At 38.2% G+C, this 20,288-nt stretch overlaps 1 protein-coding gene across 1 annotated transcript in view; it reads left to right on the top strand.

Moving 5' to 3' along the window:
• The window catches only part of mast2 (microtubule associated serine/threonine kinase 2), a 154,841-nt gene that overhangs the window by 32,931 nt on the left and 101,622 nt on the right, over positions 1–20,288 (top strand). The window contains 2 exon segments of the mRNA XM_036570645.1: positions 465–612; positions 1,339–1,484. Of these exon segments, the coding sequence (XP_036426538.1) occupies positions 465–612; positions 1,339–1,484 (294 nt within the window).

The raw sequence follows: 20,288 nt of genomic DNA on the forward strand, positions 1-20,288 counted from the left end.
CCTAACTCTTAGGGGTGTAATGATTAATAAAAGCTGTTTGATTCTATATGATACAGAATTTCTCAATTCAGTGCATTTTTTTGAGTCCCATGTTGAGTGATTTGCATCTTGACTCAGACTTGCCCTTAACTGACTCTCTACTCAGACTTGAGATTTAAGACTCCTGAAATTTCAGCTTGAGGGAAATTAAGCTCGAGACCCTGACTATGGTTAGCCGCAAGTTAACACACAACCACGAGTTAACATTCTAGTTACAGTACAGCGATACAGTACTACCCATACGAAATGCTGTGATACAATTTATCCAGTATGATACACTGTATTATTACTCCTTACCATCTGTGTATCTGATATTTCTAATTGGCCTTGACAAAAGTTACTGGCCGTTTAATTCGGGTCCATATTCTTTTGAACATTTCACCAATTTTTTGTCTCTCTCTCTTTCTCTCTCTTTCTCTCTGTAGAAGGAGGCAGTGGTGCACCCTCCCCTGCTCTTTCGGAAGCTGAGTAACCCTGACCTGTCCCCCGCCGCAGGAAAGACCAAACTGCAGCGGCAGCTCAGCCAGGATGACAGTAGAGCCCGCCGCAGCAGCATGGCCAGTGGCCTCACTGGTAAGACACACACGCACTTCCGCTGAAACAATGATTCATGATTCAGTGATTGCTTGACTGATATTTGGTCCTGAGGGTGTTTCCTCTCTGTGAATGAATTAAGTGTTGCCTTGGCTTGTGGTTGTGCTCTTCTTGTGCATTCGGGTAGAAGATTAGCCACACTCATGCTGTGGTTGAAATCACAGCTTTCAAGCAGCCATATACTCTTGATCTTACACTGAAAAATGTGAGTAAAAGCTGCAGTGGAACTGAATTATGGAAAATCTGTAAATGAGTCAAAAACAATCCTGCAGAAAAGAACACAGTCCCCAGTATAAAAATCTGGCTGCGTGCCTGCCAGAGGACTAAGACTGGATTATGGTTGAATCTTTTAGCAGGACAGTGATATAAATCCACATAAAAAATGGTTCAGTGACCACAGAGTCATGATTTTGCCAAATGAACTAAAGCTGTTAAAAATCTTTGTGGTGAGCTGAAGATGAGGGTTCAAAGCTGAGGCTGTAGACATATGTAGAGGGTGTGTACTAATTCTCACATAGAAAATCAACAAAACATGTAATACAACCAAACTCACATATGACTTCCATGATTCCTTCATCTTGCTGAAACCTCAGTCTCAGAGAAGTGCACTAAAATCTCCATCTGTCTCCTGCTACAATACAGAACTGTAATACACTATGGTGTTTTAGCTTGGCTCACTCTGAGTTTTGTGTGCAATTATCTTAGGGAAGCAGCTCTTACCGCTGTCCAGCAGCATGCACAGTGGAGTGAGTCAGCTGGCCTGGCAGCAGCAGTCTGGAGAGCCCAATAACCTCGTACGCATGAGGAGCCAGTCTTTAGGCCAGTCCGCCCCCTCTCTCACTGCAGGACTGGTGAGTGTTTTCACAAAAGTCTCAAATGCACACAAAATCTCTTTTCTCACTTTTCATTCTGTCACACAGAAACACATGCACAGGCTATTGCAGAAAGACTGTCCATTTTGTTTACAAAATGCACATTATTTGCAGACAGTTCACTGGTTCTTCATATTGCAACAGCAAAGCTCAGAACATTCCGTCACTTCTAAAAAATAAAATATACATTTCCCAATTACAAGAAGTCACATTCAGTACCTTTTCCCTGGGTTAATTTGGTCTTTCATTCACGGTGCTTCAGTATTGAATAATTGGCACTTTTGTCTTTGTGGTCCCAATACTTGTAAAGGACACTGTATGTAGATGCCTGCATAGGTTTGTGTTTTAAACACTATTGTTTTCTTATTAAAAGGTTATCTAAACTGTTGTGTGGTCTTAGGTGGAGTTGTGGGAAATCTTTTTCATGTTTCTCACAGTAGATTGGAATAGGAAATGGTCGTCATTTTGAAAATCAGAATGGTGTTATTTAGCCGGGAATTACTTTAAGGGATGCACTGATATTGGAAGTATGGGGCGATGCCAATATTCAGTATTTTTCATTTGCATATCTGCCAATGCTAATGCATAAACAGTTATTTGTAGGAACTGGGACTACATCCACCTTGATTAGTATCACAGAGACATATAATATTTATTTCTGTAGGGTGACCTGCAGTAAAATGAATAAAATGCAGATATTTTCGCACAGTACCCCGGTGTCCCCCATATGTTCTGCTCTTCCAGAGTACAATAAATATGTCAATAAATATCGGTTTGAAATATTGGGGCAGATTTGTCTGATGCCTATAATTTTCTGTAAGCAATTATCTGCTGATACTGATATGATTTTGATATCTTTGTTTATCCCTAGTAGTTTTTATCCAGTTAACCTGGTTATAGATTGAAATGATTTGACGCTGACGCACTGCATGTCCAAAAATATTCATACATCCCTTCTAATTTGTTAATTTAGCTACTTTAAGGTGCACCCATTGCTGACACACGTGTTAAAATGTGGTCACACAGCTTGTATAATCTCTGTAGAAAAGCACTCACAATACAAAGGAATGCTCTGGAGCAGCTGCACTGGAGCCTAAAATCACCATGACCAGTGCCAAGCAGCTTGAGGGATGTAAAGCCCCCCAGCATTGGGCTGTGGAGTAGTGGAATTGCGTTATCTTGAGTGAGGAAGTACCTGACCTCAGTAATGCTCATGTGGATAAATACAATCAAATCCACACAGCAGTGTTCCAACATCTAGTGTAAAGCCTTCCCAGAACAGTATAGGCTGTTACTGAAGCAAAGGGTTGGGGGCAAACTTGCTGTTAATATCCTTAATTTCAGAAGGAACTTTGGATGAGCTGATGTCTTCAAACATTGGACATACAGTGTGGTTTTAATTTGAGTTCTTGGAGTGGGTTACAGACTGTAGAAAATAACAAGGCATTTGTCAGTGAGTGTAGATCACTGGTGCCTTTCTGCCACATATTTCTCTGCAGCAACACATAATAGTAATCAGGTGATGAGAAGCTTCAGGTGAATTAAAGCACGGAGGGAGAACACTAAACCCTGCAGTGCTGGGATTCTCCTGTGAAGTGATTTTACTACTTGCAGTGTAGCTCTTGCTGAGGCTGTGTGTGTGTGTGTGTGTGTGTGTGTGAGTGAGACTGCTGTGACATAGTAAGCAGAGAGCTGTACTATGCAGCGGATTATCATGCAGTGTATGTATGTATATGTAACACAGACTGGCTTAACATCTACCCCTACTGGCTGTATATGGTACTGCAGAGCAGAGAATTTGATGTACTCATAAGTAGTGTTCCTAAAAGGACTGGGTGTGTGAAAGTCCTCTGGGGTCCCTGGAACAAATTTTCTTAGTTCTAGAGCATGTAATGCATTGAAATCAGCTTGTTTTGAAATGTTCTCGTGAAAGTCAAAGGGTTTACTTTATCATTTTTTGTGATATCCACAAAAAAAACAAAAAACATTTTTGTTAGCATTCGTGTTGTTATTGTTTGTATCTTCTTTTTGCACCCGAGGTTTTACTGGACTATGTTCCAACTTCCCTTTGTCCTTTCAAATTAAATAGAATGTTTTTTGTTACTGTACCTTTAAGGCTTATCTACGTAATTAGCCTCATTTTTGCTCAGCTGCCCTGTGCTGTGCTTCATTCAAAAAGAAGTCCATCACTAAGACAAATTTGAAAAATATTTCACCTCCAAATTTTGGAGGAAATGAAATTTATAAGTCTTGTGTTGGTGCAAGGAAGACTAAATACAATTTCAGAGATAATTGGGCTGTTTTCATCTTGTTTCATTACTAGTCTCATGCCTTGCTTATTGTGATGAATTCTAATTAGGAAGATGCAAGTGATGTGTAATCCACGCTATGCTATGACATAGTTTGACCAACCTTTTTTGGTATCAGATCCAGGGTTATGAATAAAAAAAAAGATACGCAGCCTTTTATTTCATCTGTTTGAAGCTCTGGATGAGTGCTAACACTCTTGCTTTTCCTGAAACAGGGAGAAGTATGGTTTATCTGAAATTGCTCAAACCTTGGTAATCACACAAGTGAAATATATTCAGTTTATTTATTATTCAACCTATACCTTAGAACTAATTTATAGGAATACACATTCTACACTCAAACAAGACAGTAAAGCAGAAAAAACGGCACAAAAACAACAAACAAAGTCATTTGAGGTCATGTGGCATGTGTACTGTGTCTTTATAGCAAGTACCACTAGGTGGCAGTATGTTTTGCTTTATGGCTCTGAGCTGCTGCACTGTACTGTGCAGGTGAGTTGGAACTGCACATAAAACTGAGTATGTCAAGTGTTTCATTCAAATCCATGTGGTGGTTAGTCCTTAGTGCATGAGGATTACAATAGACTCACTACTGTAGAGTGTGTATTATTATGTCAGCACCCATTAAAATGTCCCTGGCAACAGAAAGAGAAGCAACCTTGAACAGAGTAATTGCTGATTGCCTGGCTTTGTGTATCACGAATAAGAGATGTGCTAATGGGTTCTTTATTTATTAACTGTAGTGTCTGTTGAAATTGTCCAGGCTTTTGTGATAAATAGAACTATTTTGAAAACGTTGGTACATCTTGTACATTTGTAATTTCTTCAAAGATTTGCTAATCATGATAACTTGCATAACAATATGTCACAGTATACTTTTCTGAGCATTTCATACACATCAGTACTTAAAAATTACTGACCAACAGCATGTTTAATTACAAAGAATGGAAAAGGTACAAGGAGATTCACTCGAAAGAGGCCCTGAATATTCTGTAATAACTCGCGCTAGGATGAAGCAATCTGAACGAAACAACATGCAATGTGCTCCTCAGTATATGGAGCTTCGAACAAACTGGGATGCCCATGCGTCGGAGCGATGAGGTAGGCGCCGGACAGCCGTTGCGATCTCCGTTCGCATCTTCCGGGTGTATACCCCCGTACCCCTTCATGTGTCTGACAGAAAATGGAGATCACTTCCAGCATCACATGTAATGCAATCGATTACACATACGTCAAGGTATGTAGCATATTGTTTTGGTTCGGATTGCTTCACCCTAACAGGAGTTACAACAGAATATTCAGGGCCTCTTTCCAGTGAATCTCCCTGTATTATTAGCATAAGCATAGCATAGTAGTCGTTTTAAAAAAATAAGGGGGTTTAGTGCACTATAGCGTGTGAGTCATGTGAATAAAAATTGTAGTATTCACAATTTTACATTTTGCACTAGAGATGCTTTTTCCTCTATTCCAATTTGTCAGAAATCTGGAAAAAAAATTATTGTGGTACCCATTGTGTATTGAAAAAATGTGTTAAAGTGCTGTTATATTTTTCATGCCATATCACCCACCACTACTTCTAATGATAAAACAGAAATGCATAATAATGTTCCTGCGTTCCAGAGGCTGATGTTTTGTTTTGAAAGCTTTTAGAATAAAGGGGTTAATGTCTGCTTTGGCAGCCTGTATCCACTGTAACATCAGCTGACAGGAGGTTGCAAATGCTGTGCTTAATGGAAAATATGACAGAGTTATTTCCTCAGTACATAAACATAGTTTACTGTGCCTCTTATGGACAAGTTTATTACATTTTTCCTCTTGTTACCACAGAACGCCTCGCTGTTCTGGCCCTTCTGTCCTGGCAAACACACAGTGCATCTTTGAAAACGGTTATTTCTAATACTTCTTATTTTTTTAGATAATGTGAAGACAGTAGCCTTTTATTATACTGTTATTAGTACTTAATGGTAAGACTGCTGAGGATCTTTTGAAGTTTAGTAGGGCTGCACAGTATATTGTTAGTTAATCATTATTGCGGTTTTCAACCCTCTTTTTGCAGTGTGCATCTTGATCCGTCTGTGTTTCAGTGGGTGTTTTGATGAATTAAGGGCTTCATGTAATAAATATATAACATTTGATTGACTACTGGATTTTCAGTATATTGTGAGACATATCGCAATCACATTAGAAATGTTATTACAGTACTAGTATTTTGTTTAAGTTAAGCTATTCAGCATAATGGAAAATCCCAGTCTGGTGTTTGACACTGGTCAGTGTCAGCAGGAATGACCTGTGGTTGGCTTGCAGTGTGGTGGACGTTCTAATCCCCTGACCCAGGCTGTGAGGGCAGCCGGAACCCCTGCAGCTGAGCTTTAATGTCTGTGGAGTGGGAGAGAGGCTGGGACGCACACACAAGGACCGCACAGGGCAGGCAGATGGTGTTTACTGTCCAGCCCAATTCATGGAGCCTTGGGGTGTCTGTACGGTGTGTGACCAGGTTTCTGTGCAAGTAATGTCCTGCCTCAACCTGGTAACTGGGAGTTTGGAGGCTGAGGAGAGTTGGCAGAGATGGGCAGAGTAGTCTGAACCTATACTCAAGTAGGAGTGCTGTTACTTCAATAAAATAATGATTCACGTAGAAGTAAAAGTAGCCTAGCAAAAGATAAAAGCTGGTCTAAGAATTCCTGTAGCTCACCGTAGAATTGCAGTGGAACCTCTTTGTATATCCAGCATCTATCAGCACAGAAACTGAAGTTTGTTAGGTGCTGTTCTTCTCTATTTGGGATTCTTTTGGTATGAAATTAAATAAGCTCAAAAAAGAGGGTGAGCCAGAGCAAAGCAACCCAGATAGTCACCTAAAGAACAAAATAAAATGAAATTCTAATGAAAATTAGTGTAGAAATGTAAGAAACAAGTGAACAGTAGATTTACTTTTTTTCACAAATACAACAAACAAATATAAGTATAATAATTTTTTAAAATATTCAGAAGTATTCAGTTTCCTCAACAAAATGCACATGTAACTGTAGCTGCACATGTACATGGAACTAGTTTTCTTTGTTTAACAACCTTTTATTGTTTTTCTCACACACCTGCACAGACAGAGGAGGTGGGAGTGAACAACCAAAATTATCTGCTGGAGTAACTAATGTGCTGCTGGGAAGAACCTACATGACATTTCTGGGCAGTCTTTTTATGTCTTTCTGCTATTGTGTAGATACAGTTGTATGCGAAAATTTGATCACCCCTGGTCAAGTTACATGTTTTGTTGAAGTGAAAAGCGGTTAACACCATATCTGCGTGGAACAAATGTATATATGATATATTTCTGCAATTTTAATGCACAATTATTTATTTGCTGAATTTAACATATCGGGTGCACACATCACATTTTCTGTATTTTCCTACGTTAAATTTGGCAAATAAATAATAATTGTACAGTAATATTTACAGAAGTATGTCATTTAAGTTTAGCATGCACAAAATTAGTGGTTCACAGTCCTGGTCCTGAAGTACTACTGCCTTGCAAATTTTAGTTTCCTCCACTCCTGTCACACTTAAATCAACTAATTTACTAACACTGGATGTGTTAGAACTGGGAAAACACTAGAACTTGCAGAGCAGTGGGACTCCAGGACCAAGACTGAGACCCACTGCTCTGTACAGTTTTGAGTAGAGCGTCTACATGTACTATGGTGCTGATACTGTGTTCTCTCATTCAGTTTGGCTGGCATGGGAAGAAATACCACTCTTTTTGGCCTGTAGGGATCATACTGTATTAAAGAGGATATTCTCTGGGGAAACTTTTGCCTAAGGTTCATCCCAATTTATGCAGGATGTTCATACAGAGAGAGAAACTCAAATATTATTATTTGATTGATACTTTAAATTCATTTGAAACAGGATGGTGATGAGTTGAGAGGGAATGTCTGTGTTATTAGCATATTTAGAAATTTGCATCTGATTTGCATTTGGGCTGGGGAAAAAAGGAAAGGCTGCTTTGGAACGAGAATAGAAACGCTATTCTTTTCTATCTTCTATCCACCGCTTTTTGTTTTTCTTCTCTTACCCTTGTTATTAAAATTCACTGGCTAGTTTCAAGCACCTTGAAAAGTTTAAAAACTGACAACGGCAGCAGCAACACTGCCATTTATTTAATTCCTTCCATGTGTTTAACCGTTTCGTTTTTGTGCATTAAATGAATCACTGATTCAAGTCTTTGGAGTGTGTATTCAGGCATTTTCTGAGCACTGCCACACACAGATGTATTGATTCAGTGAGCACATCTACCATGCAGACACAGTTCATTCTTTGTCACTTTAGTCTTTTGAAGGAGCAGTGCAGCTGGCTCTGTGTGGAGGCTGAGCCAATTAAATTGAGCCACTTCAGTCTCAGACAAGCCTCAAATGCAAATTTAGTGCTTTAAAATGCACTTAAATGGTTAATGCTGAACACTTGTTTTGTTGTTATGGATGAAGCATGAGAGACAGTGTAGAATGACTAAGTGCATTATATTTGGGGCAGACCGTAGAAAAAGTGTTTTTCAGCTGTATATAATTAGCTTTGATATTAAGGGGCCTGAATAAAGGAAAAACAAAGTTTCCACAATAAATAGTACCACCACCACTACTACTACTACTACTACTAATACTAATAATAATAACAATAATAAAAACAATAATAGTGATAAGTCAAAATTAGAGTTTACTCCCCAGTGCATGTTAGCTAAGGTGCAAAAATGACACCCATTTTGAATCTGTTGTTTTTATGATGTCATGAAAACCAATGTATGTACATATATCAGACTACTCAACCTACAGCAGTTTAGCCCCACCCCTTCACATTGAAGTTATAAGGACTCTTGTTCAGGGCTGTCAATCAGAAGAGGGGTCATCTACTTATGTCAGTCTTAAAGGCATAGAAACAGAAACAGCCTGTTTAATTCTGCAAAATAAAGATGCAAATGTAAAAATGAATCATGTTTTCTGTACATAAAATAAAAAATGTTAAAATATGGCTTCTTTAAGGAACTAAAGAAGCCGTATTTTATTATGGCTTATTTTGCTAAAATATGGTGCACCACTTTGAACCTGAAAATTGAGACTTCTTTTCTTTGATTTCCAAGCCAATCCTTAATTTGCATGGGCTCAGGGAATGAAATGTGTAAAGTACAGTTTAAGAAGTTTAAGACAGAGTATAAAATAGAAGAAACCCTTTTCACTTTGACCATCTTCAGTCTGTCAATTCCAGGACTGTGTACATTGTGAAACATGCATGAGCATGTTATGAATAATTACTTTAAAACCTTCTGACTTGCCGATTCAAAGTGCTGGCACAGAGGGCACTGCCTCTATCTGTTTTTCAGCTTTGTTCTGAAATACATTTTTGGTAACTGCTCATTTTCTAAAGTGCTTTTTGTGAAATTTCTGTGAGTATGTATCTATTCTATTCAGTAGTTTTGTTGCTTCGCTACTGTTACCTCCTTTTGCCAAAACTGCTAATCCTAAAATACCATTAATCCATTTGGGCAAAGATGACTTATTTCTTGTACATCAAGGCTAGAAACTTACTATATTGGCGAGAGACAATGGGAGAGCAGGAGACAGAAAGGAAGAGAGGGATCAAGAGAGAGAAAGGAAAAATAAGGAAAAAAAATCCAACAAAATCTTCTGACCTCCTTCAATTATCTGTCCTGGCTGCAGCTAGTGTTCATAATTTATCTCTAAAAGAGGACGTACGTTTTTAGTCTCACCTGGTGTCAGATGCTGAGGATAGCTACACTTGGCCCAGAAACTGCATATTGCATTTAGGGTATGAGAGTATTTATGTGTTCCTGCCTGCCAGACCAAATTTGGTGCTTTCTTTGAGTGTAAGTAATAGACACTTTTCAGTAAGGCGAGTTCTCTTAGTCGTATGAGGAAGTGTAACAGTACACTAGAGACCTTTCTGTTGTGAATGAAGATATGATGTTTTTAAGAGCAGGCTACATTGAATGCGACATTTTAAACATTCTCTTTCCCATGTTCCCCAGGTCATTTGGATGTTGTTATTATAAATGTCATGTCTAGACATGCCATTCATATGTGGTAGATGAGATCTTCTAACTTGTTTAGAGGCCTCATGTTCCATCTTGTGCAAAGCACAAAACATCATAAATATGTGGTGGCACTGCTAACCCTTGTATTGCTGGATGTTTTTGGGCTTTTCATATCCTCTCTTGGCACGGCTGAGTGGGCAGAATTCAGCATTCCCATGTCTCGTATTCAGCTCACCCCCTCATTGTCCTCTTCAAGTTTTGCTATTTAATTTGAGTATATGCACCATGTCCATCATCTTTGCCCGGTGTGTGCTGACTGCATATTTTCCATTTTATTACTGAAGGCTCATGCAGACCTCCCTGAGTTTGTGTCCATCATGGTATGGGCTACAGAAGGAAGCAGAACAGCACTGAAGAGGGAATCAGATGAGATGCTTGACTTGGTTTATATATAAAATATATATATATATATATATATAGAGTGTGTGTGTGTGTGTATGTATAAAATATGTGTGTACGTAACTTACTATTATTATTACTAATATATAATATATTAATACATACTACTGTACTTTTAATTTTTCCCAGTGTACATTTGTTTGTTTTTATCTTCTCATCAGTATGACACGTTTCTCATGCTTTCTTTACGTTCGTTTGGTACAGTTAAGATCTAGTTCTCATCCTCATTTGTCACAGCTGTGACCTTTTGAGATTCACACGACGGCAGAATTCAGACTTTAATTGGACAAAATGTCTTCTCAGCTGCCATCGCCATTACTGTCTATGTAATGAGCATATTCTTGAACGTTCACTTAGCCTGTCAGCGGTCTCAGGGGCATGCACACGAACAGTACCATTTCAACAGTTTTCCCAAAAATATGGTTGTCACACTGAAATTATCCAAACGTGTATAGCCTGTTGTGACTCATAAAGGTTTATTGGATTAAATTAAGTCCTTTTTGCTTGATTCTACTTAGCCAGCCCTGTTCTTGTCAAATGATCCAATCCAAATTCAGTTAATCACCTGGGTCTCAGTGAACCCCTATTACCACCCCCTCCTCCCCCCAACAAGGTCTCTTTTCTTCCTTGTGGTGAGATCCTCCTTGCCAGGGTCTACACAGCAATTAAGATGCATATTAAAAATGAAAGGCTCCTGCTCAACTTGAGTGCACATTTGGACCATGCAGGCGAAAAACAGAGCACAGCATTACTTATTGCTCCTGGCAACTAATTTTCCAGAAATAATTGACTAACGTCTTCTGCATTGTTTGTTCACTTTTGCAGTTCCATATGGACCGTGCACAATAACACTGCCTGTAGACTTCAATACGATAGATACTCTGTCCTCTAGGAAACATGTTTCTTTAGTTGTTGCTTAATTTCTGTTGTTTTGGAACCGTCTGATTGAATTAAGGGATTTTGATTCATTCAGCTATGGAGACCTTGATTTAACACTTTTCTTCTTTGCCTTGGAGGGTCTTTCTAATGGTGACCCTCTGATGACCGACTGACAGCATTCAGACTTTTGTTATTCACTAAATGGAAGCAGAGTCTGGTGCGTGCATGCCAACGGACATCTACCTCAACCCTTTGTTTGTTTTTAGAAATCTAGTAATGTCAGGGCAGAGTTATAAGATGAAAAAGAGCAGTCACATAATGAAAGGTTCTTACACTTGATGGTTGACTTCTGTGGCATTGAAAGTCCTTATGCCCTGGTGTAATTTCTCAAAATATTCTAGTGGTACTGTCGGGAGGGTGGGTTAAATAAATTATATGGCACACAAGGGCTAAAACTACATATTTTATGTGGATTCTTATCATGGAAAATAGATGAAAGAGGGATGCAAAAAGAATCATTTTGAGATCAGCGATTGTCATTATGAAAAGACACCCTTGTATATATTTCATATCTCTTGCAAATGGTGGTATTTCACTGTGAAAATACTTACCAAAAGATTTGATGTATCTAACACTGTGCTCTGACATGGTTGGATAGTGATTTTCCTACTTTATACTTCTATAGTTTACTGTGGGGAAAAGTGCTGTATGATTTGTATTTCTTGTTTGGCTGAAACCTCCCATGGTGATTTATTAGCAAATGGATTGAGAAGAATGATATGTGGAATAGATAGCACTGCTTCTCCAACTTATTTGCCCAGCAGAAATTTGAAAAGTCTCTTGGCAGATCCTTTTTCCGATATTGTTCTATGTGTAAAGCAGTACAACTGTTCCACAGCTCGGTTAAAATTGATATAACTCTTGCTAACTTTAATCCTGCAATATAGAATAGTTGAACATTGCCAGACAAGTTCTTGGTTCGATTGCATGGTTGGAGCATAGTAGACAAGTTAATGTTTACAGCTGTTGTTGTTATAGTTCAAGTTTCTACAAGCCATTTGATGATCCTTCCATGTTCACTTCCGACTGGACAGTGGACAGAGAATTTTCTACATGTCCTGGAGATTCACTGATTTGTTTGTGACTTTCAGGGGTGATCATAACATAGCTAGGTAGATCAGGAATGACTGCATTATCTGTAGTGATGTTTCTTTTCACGTTCCAGAGCCGCTTCTTTGTGTGGAATATTATTGCAATGGATTGTTTCTTTTTCTGTTGCATGTGCTCCATAATAGATGAGACAGTGCTCTGTGTCTGCCCTGATGAGTGCCCACTTTACTAGACAAGCCTTTCATGTTAAAACTGCTCCATTTTCAGCAATGAGGTCCTTGAACAGATTTGGAGCTGCCTTTATAGAGTCTGTTGATGTTATTGAGACCAATTGCATCTTTTTGGACTTCAGTACCTTGGCTGACAATCATAGCTACATCTTTGTTATTAATTTGGAATTGTTTTCTTTAAGGTGAAAACCTTAAAACTTTTATAACAAAATAATTTGAACTGTATTGTATTTAATACATTTGTGAAATGAGCACATTAGGCAACTCACAAGCAGTCAGTGCATCTTACAAGTGCAGGAGTAGAAGTGGCAATTAATTTGATGGAGTATTTTCCTGCCTAAAAGCATTATTTCATATATTAGCTTTTTATTTTAAATGTTACCTTGCTGAAAATGCATTATATTATTTTTGGTTTAAATTACAATAAAAAATGAAGTAGATAAATTCATCTAACTACTGAATCAATCGGCAAACTATTGGACAGAGTACTGAAGTTACTCTTCTCTTGTTTTGTGTTAGAGGTTGCAACTTTTTCTTTTTTTCTAACATCACTTAACAGACGTATAATATTTCTTTCAAGAAGAAAAAAGGTTGCTGTAGTAATCCCAATGTATCTGTTATTTACCACCACTGTTTTGATTTAAAATGATAATTACAAGAGTGGCTTTGCAAGAATAGTACCAAATAGGCATTAACAACATTGAAAACATAAGTGTGGTTGAAAAGAAATGCTGTTGTTGAAATATCTTTTGTTTAATTTGCATGCATATTAGATAGAATGATCCAGTTATAGTTTTTGTACAAGAAAAAAATGGAGTTGTAGTTCAGTGTTGTCTGTTGAACCACATACCTTGGTAAATTAAATATTAGTTACAACACAAGAAGTGGCTATATTGATAATCCTTTTCTACTTTGATTAATGGGTTAATGATACTGTTTTGGTACGATTCTGAATTATTGTAAAATTGCATAACTTTTTGCACTATAATGGAATATAGACAGTGAAAACAATAAGCCACACCTTTTAATTTTTTTTTTTTTTGGTGTGTCTTCCTAGGGTAAACTTCTCACATGCTTTAGAAGATTTTTGGGGCACTACTTATGTCTAGATTTGTCAAAATTGCTAGTCTGAAATGGTATTTTGGGCCTACAATTGGCATGACTCAATGTTCTGTGCACAGACGTATTAACCAAAGTTGAGTTTGAAGTTGTATAACTGAAGGCAACTTGACTAATTTTGGACAAAAGACTAAATTTTGCTTGGAATTGAAACAGGATAGAGTAAAATGATTCACAAAAACACACACATACACACGTGCATGCATACACACGGACTCTACCCTCCCGTCGTATTTTCTTCCATGTCATCCATCTTCTTTCATTGGCTGTGCTCTGGCTTTTCTCAATCTCTCTTCAATCAGAGCTGAGGCAGTGCTGACGTGGGGTCAGATCAACTTTACTGGAGTTCTATTCTGCCTTCATACTGCCCTCCCTCTCAGATGAGATCTATTTCTTTACCTAACGCAGGCAGGGACAAAAGCCATGCGAGGTTGCCTTGGAAACTGTCAGCGCCATTATGAATGTGTGTTGTCTGTTTTTAAATGGATTCACTTTTCTTTTTTTCTCCCTTTGTTGGTTCCTGCATCAGTTACAATCAATGGCAGGATTTGTCTTGGTTTGAGTTTGCAGTTTTGTGAGTTTTTTGTATGAAGAAATGCTAAGGCATCTTGGAAACTTGAAGGGATATCGGTCTTGTAGTCTTTAAGCCTGTCTGTGTCTCATTATGTCTTAAAATAATAAAGGCCTTTTTTCATAGTCGGACTATGGAACTGATTACATTTTATATGTCATTGTCTTGGCTAGTCATAGCATTTGAGGCAGCTATTTTGGCACTTCTCAAACTGCTTTTTTAGATCAGTGCATTCCATTACAGCTCTGATGCACAACTACAGATCCTAAGAATGAACCTTACACTTTGCCCTAGTTTATAATGGGACGTAAATGGGAATACAAATAATAGCACAATAACAGCCTCATGTTGCGGCCATGCTTTTAAGTATTGTGTTTTCTAAACAGGTTTCCCCCAGCAAAGAACAAACTTGTGGTGTCTGCCTGTTGTGGAAACTCATGACATGCTTAACAGAACTCTTATGAAAATTATACTCCAATTTTCTTCCACTTTATTCTGAACGTGCAAAATCTGTAGTCACCAATGTTATTGTATTTTTTTTTTATTTTATTTTATTTTTTTTGTCAGCACTTTCACTTACAGTAAAGCCGTATTTTATTAAGCCATCCTTCATGGCAATCCGCAAAGAAATGCTGGAAATTCTAGAAAGAAGTTGCCATCCCTTGCTGTCACGTTAGCTATCATGGTGGTAATGTTACAGTTACACTTAGCGAAGTTTGAAAATATCTGATTTGAGGCAGTTAATTCTGTCTGACCAAACAGTTGTTTTGTTATTAATGGCAGATATTTGTGAAATGTGTAAAGGTTGAACTCTGCCTCAGCCATGGGCTCTGCATGTGTTGGTTTTATTTTTTTATTTTATTTTATTTTATTTTTTTTTGGCCTGAGGCCTAGGGCAATAGGCAGTGATAACCCTGGAAACAATTTCTTAATTTGCCTCACAACTAGCATTTGCTCATCAGATTTCCATTACTGGCATAATGCTTATTTCTGTTAGAGCATCAATAAGATTTACAGTGTTAGGTTAGCTTCAAGCTTGTCACTGTATATATTCACATTTTATATCATTCACTTAGACATAGACAATTAAAGCTTGAAACAGACATTCAAGTTTTCAGTTTTGAATGTTGCCATTTGACCCACCGCTTTTTAAAGTACTGGGGCGACAAGTTGGTGTGTGATGTGCAAGGTCAAAATAAACACTTATATTGTTTATGTCGGTTTATAGAAACGTTTTTAGCATGACATTGAAGGTGACACCAATCCCGGGATGGCTGGCGATAATAATCGGAATCGTTCTGGAACAATGCTGAAAAATTTAGTGTGGAGCCCTGTACCTTTAATCTCATATTTGTTTTTTCTAGTGTTGATGGATTTGTAGTGCATAGGTAGTCACACAAAGTGTTTTGCTATTCAGTAGTTTGTTTCTGTATCAAGAAATTTTTGTGCTTTTATGCTCGCTTAATGTTCTATTTTTACTGTTTTATCTTGCTGACTAGCTAAGCGCCCAGTCAGCATGTCGCTGACCCGGCTTTCTGCTCTTTTAAAATGAGACACACAAATCAATTATACATTTACAAGGCCTGACCCAGACATAGCTCTGGCAGTAAGATAGTCTAGCACCTTCTGATAAGATGTTTTTAGACAGCAAGTGCTGGGCTACTTTCAGGATCAGTGATTGAACTGATGCGGTGATTGAGGCAAGCTTGAATCTGCTGGAGAAGAGTCAGTGTCATTCTCTTAATTAGCAGACATGCAGGTTCAGTCTTTCTGTTCTGTGACACAGCTTCCTCACCAGGTCTGTGAGGCACTCCATAACACACTGTATTAAAAGACTCACACATGTGACTTACTGGGATAGATTTGTCGAGACAGTGTGATGTTTCTTATTTGCACATGAAATGCACACATTTCCGTTTTTCACAGTAAGTGCTGGCCCTCACTGTTTCAGTGATATCACATTCAATCAAGTCTGTTGCTTTTACATTTTTAAAAAGTTGCTTAGATACCTTCTGGAAAGTCTAGTTAATTTAATAGGTCACTATTGCTGAGCACACTGTAAGGTGTCTCAAGCACTCAGGCATTCTAATCATCTAAAAAAACCTAAAGATTGTGGGCCCTTGCAGACCGACTTAGGCATTCTTGATTAAAGTTAAGGCTACTACACACTGGACGCATCACGTAGTGTCAAAGTCCTAAACCATTGTTTTTGATGAAGGCGCGCTCACCGGCGCCAATGCTTAGTGATTCTGAACCTTGCTCAGTTTCTCAGCGCATCACAGTGCGCCACTCAGCATTTTGCCATTACTTTGTTAAATTAAGACGACAAAAAACTGTAATAGATCTTGAAATTTAGCTTGAAATTTCCATAGTTGATCTTTTAGATTCAGACAAATGTTGAGTCTTTTCCACTTATCTCGTACCTCACTGAAAATTGTAAGGTGGGGAGAAAAACATCTAAAATTTGTGGCTAAAATGCTCTGGTGGCTTCAAACCTTTGCTGTTCAAAAGATGTCAAAAAGTATACCTTAGCATGTTGTAAATGAGACCTGAGTCACTTTGATCAGTCCACTGTTTGAGACGATAATGTAGCAGCAAGCCTGAGCATCATTTGCTGCACCTTTATTTGGTCATTCCTGAGTTTCTTTTCCTACTCCTCCTTCCTTCTGATCATGACCACACATTTTGTGGTGTGATTGTCTGAGTTGTATTGATAGCTTCATTTGGTGGTTTCCTATTACCTGCTTTTTAAGGGGTCATTAGACAAGCTGTGCAATATAATGCTGCCAGTACATCACTGGCCAGCAAGAGAAGTGTTGGTATTGATTACAGCCAGTAATATTTACTGCTTTTCATACTCTGCTTTAGTACTACTCACAGGTAGCCCAGTTTCCTGTTCTTCATTTGTTTTGGTCTTCATTTCACTGAACTTATAAGCTGTACTGGAAGTAACTATTTTTGCTTACATTTTCCTGACATAACCATTATTTGCTTACTGACACATCATGCTTTCTCAAAAATTAACTTTTTTGTGGATTGTAGCTCAATACAGAGCTAAATAACGGCTTTGCTCAAACAGCCCATGAAGGTCATGTGGTAGTTCACCTTGACCTTTAACTTTGTACATCTTCAGCTCAGGTCTGCCTGTGAACAAATCAACTGTGCGCTCTTTCTCCTGGATATACTTCAGACTGGACAGAGACTGTGTTTTTCCCCTTTAGTGTAATCTAAAGCTAAGCTAAATATCTCATACCTAAATATGCACGTTTGCCACAATGGGATTTTACCTGTCATTGAGCTTTCAACTCTGCTGTCTGCATCTTCAGCCTATCTGCATTTCTCTGTCAGACTTTCCTTTGAGTGAAAGAGGACAGCAGTGACAGCCGACTGATGGATGTGGTTCTGTTGTCCATGGCATGAATGTCATGCTATTTTTATCAGTCGTGTCTGTTACTTTATATAGCCAATTAAAAAGCTCTAGGTGGTTTATCTTATTATTTGCATGAATCATATTTCCACTGGGCTGAAACGAAGAGTGTTGTTAAATCAGAAGGGCAGATTAAGACACAGGGGACACAGGCACAGAGACTGATGTTTGCAGCACTAAAGGCTCACATATGACTTAGCTTAGGGAATCTATAAATTCTCGCAAAGTACCCACTGGACCTTTCATTCTTAGTTCATTAAGGCTTCTAGAAAAAAAACTTGACTTGCTAACATGGCTAACAGTGAATGAAGATTAGTAGACACCAGTTAGCATTACTTCATTTTCGTAATGTTAACTGATGCCTATTCACTTCCATTTGTTGTTAACAACATTCATTTTTTTCAGTTATCTGGCTGCCTGAGAAATTACAGAAATATCTTACTTTTCTTCCCTGGTTTCCTAAGAACAAAAGTCTTCTTATATTTAATTCCTCAACCATTCCAAAAAGTCCAGTCACAGCAAAGTGTCCACCAGTCTGGGATTTTGAAGATTGCGTATTGGGAGTGTTCAGCGCTTCTGCTTACACTTGTATTTTCAACATATGCTAATATTCGTAATCTATCAGCCAGTCACCAGTCTAAATTTTGGAACAAGCATTCTTGTTGGTTCTTAACCTGATAATACTGAACCCTTAGGTTGTGAAATTCGGTATTGAAGTTTTTGATACTTCAGTGCTGCATTTTTAGCAAATGCCATTTTTTTTAATTGCTCATTTGTTTCTGTGCTTTAAATGAGACTTTGTCTATTTGAGTTTAGAGCAGGTTAGTGTTGAGAACAAACAAATAATAAAAAAACGACTAGAGATTTTATGTGATATTGCTAGAGCTCTTATGGCAAATTATGGCTTATGGCTCTTATTGTCTTGAAAAGACAAGAAAGATTAGAAAAAATTGAAAGTAAACCTTTAATACTCTTTGTTCTGAATAATGTAAGTGTCAAACACTGATATTGTGTCTGTTTGTGGGCATCTTAGTGTTTGGTGATCATGACTGATGATGGGTCTTTTAAAGCGTGTCATTCAAGCCCTGTTCACTCTTGATATTAACATCTGTCTTGAGTGATCTGATCATAAATGGACAGCGAGACGCATGCCAACCATGATTTCATGACTGGAGAAAGGGTACCACTCACATTTTTATGTCAGTGTCTCATTGCATTTGTTGTGAGTCCATGTTCATGTAAATCGTTACTGATCTTTAGCCCAAGTAAAGTGCTAATGCAGCTTGTAACTGCTGTGATGACACAGCTGAATAAGGTGGTCCCTGATTAAGTCCTGATTAAGGCATTGTCAAAGATGCATCAAGGGGTGGTTTAAGTGATTGGATCACAATGGTGTATCACACCTGTACTTAGTGCTGCCCACTTAGGAACAGTTCACCCAGGGTGCCTGTTAATGCCAAGTGTGAACGTGGCCTCTGAATGTTACTAAGAAATGAATTATTTCATTGACAAGCACTAATAACATATTATTAATAATTTAGGAAAGGCATTTTTGTAACCAGTAGGAATCACCGAAAGTGGCATTGTACAGGGGTTCTCAACATTTTCCACCTGAAGGCCCACCTTTTTATTACTTGAAAGCATAGCGGCCCAGAAGAAATCTGAACTTTTTTATTTATTTATTTATTTTAATAGTGCTGACATTGAAAACCAGTTTATTTCAATCACAGAAACCTTGTAACGAAACATTAACAAAATTATAATGTTTACTGAAAAGGTAGGTAGCTTTTTTTTCAGGGCACTTTGAGTGTCATGTTATGGAAACAACTGTCCGCTTTAGAATCTGCAGTCCAGATTCTAAACACCCCCCCCACCCCACCCCACCCTTTCACATCTGCTCTTTTATGACAGGTTTATCTATTTGAATTTACCCAGCAAAGTGGCTGAAAATTTTCCAGATTTTTTTTTTAAGTATCCATGTGGCAAAATGTTTATCCTGGCTATTATTTTATTGCTCTGCCGCTATTAGCAGCTCGTGCTGCAGGAACGGTGAGTGTCTCTCGAGAGTCAGATGTTAAAACAGACAGATCACAAGGACACTACAGCACTGACGCACTGCTAGAAAAAGAAGGGAAAAGAAGAGAAAAGTGAACTCTGATGTTGAATTGCTTTTCTTGATGTGGATCATTGCAAAAATGCATTCCCACCAGCAATTAACTGAATATGTGGAAGAGGACCAAGACTCATTATTTTCGCCAGAGAACGTTGCTTCAATTGTTGGAGTTGGAGGAAGTGGAGTTTTCACACAAATGGTCAAAACGGGCCTACCTAAAGAAAGTTTGATAGGTCCACACCCGACAAGGTAGCTGTGAAGCACCCTGAGTAACTCCTCTATCCCTGACTACCTAACTATCCATATCGCGTGCTCACGGCTGCGTGGAATCAAGCTGATGCTTAGTTTAGTTCTTCTTATATTGTTTGTAAATTGAAAAACAGTTGAATTTACGATATTACTTATTAGGAATTAATTTTTTTTTGCTTGTTTTTCACTTTCAAATGTTTTTATGACTTACTAGTCCAGTACAAACTACTGCCTCCCTCTGAGTCTAGGCCTGTGGACCACTAGAGGGTGCGGCCCAGCGGTT

The sequence above is a fragment of the Colossoma macropomum genome, unplaced genomic scaffold (genome assembly GCF_904425465.1).
Source record: "Colossoma macropomum unplaced genomic scaffold, Colossoma_macropomum, whole genome shotgun sequence".
NCBI classification, from domain to species: domain Eukaryota; kingdom Metazoa; phylum Chordata; class Actinopteri; order Characiformes; family Serrasalmidae; genus Colossoma; species Colossoma macropomum.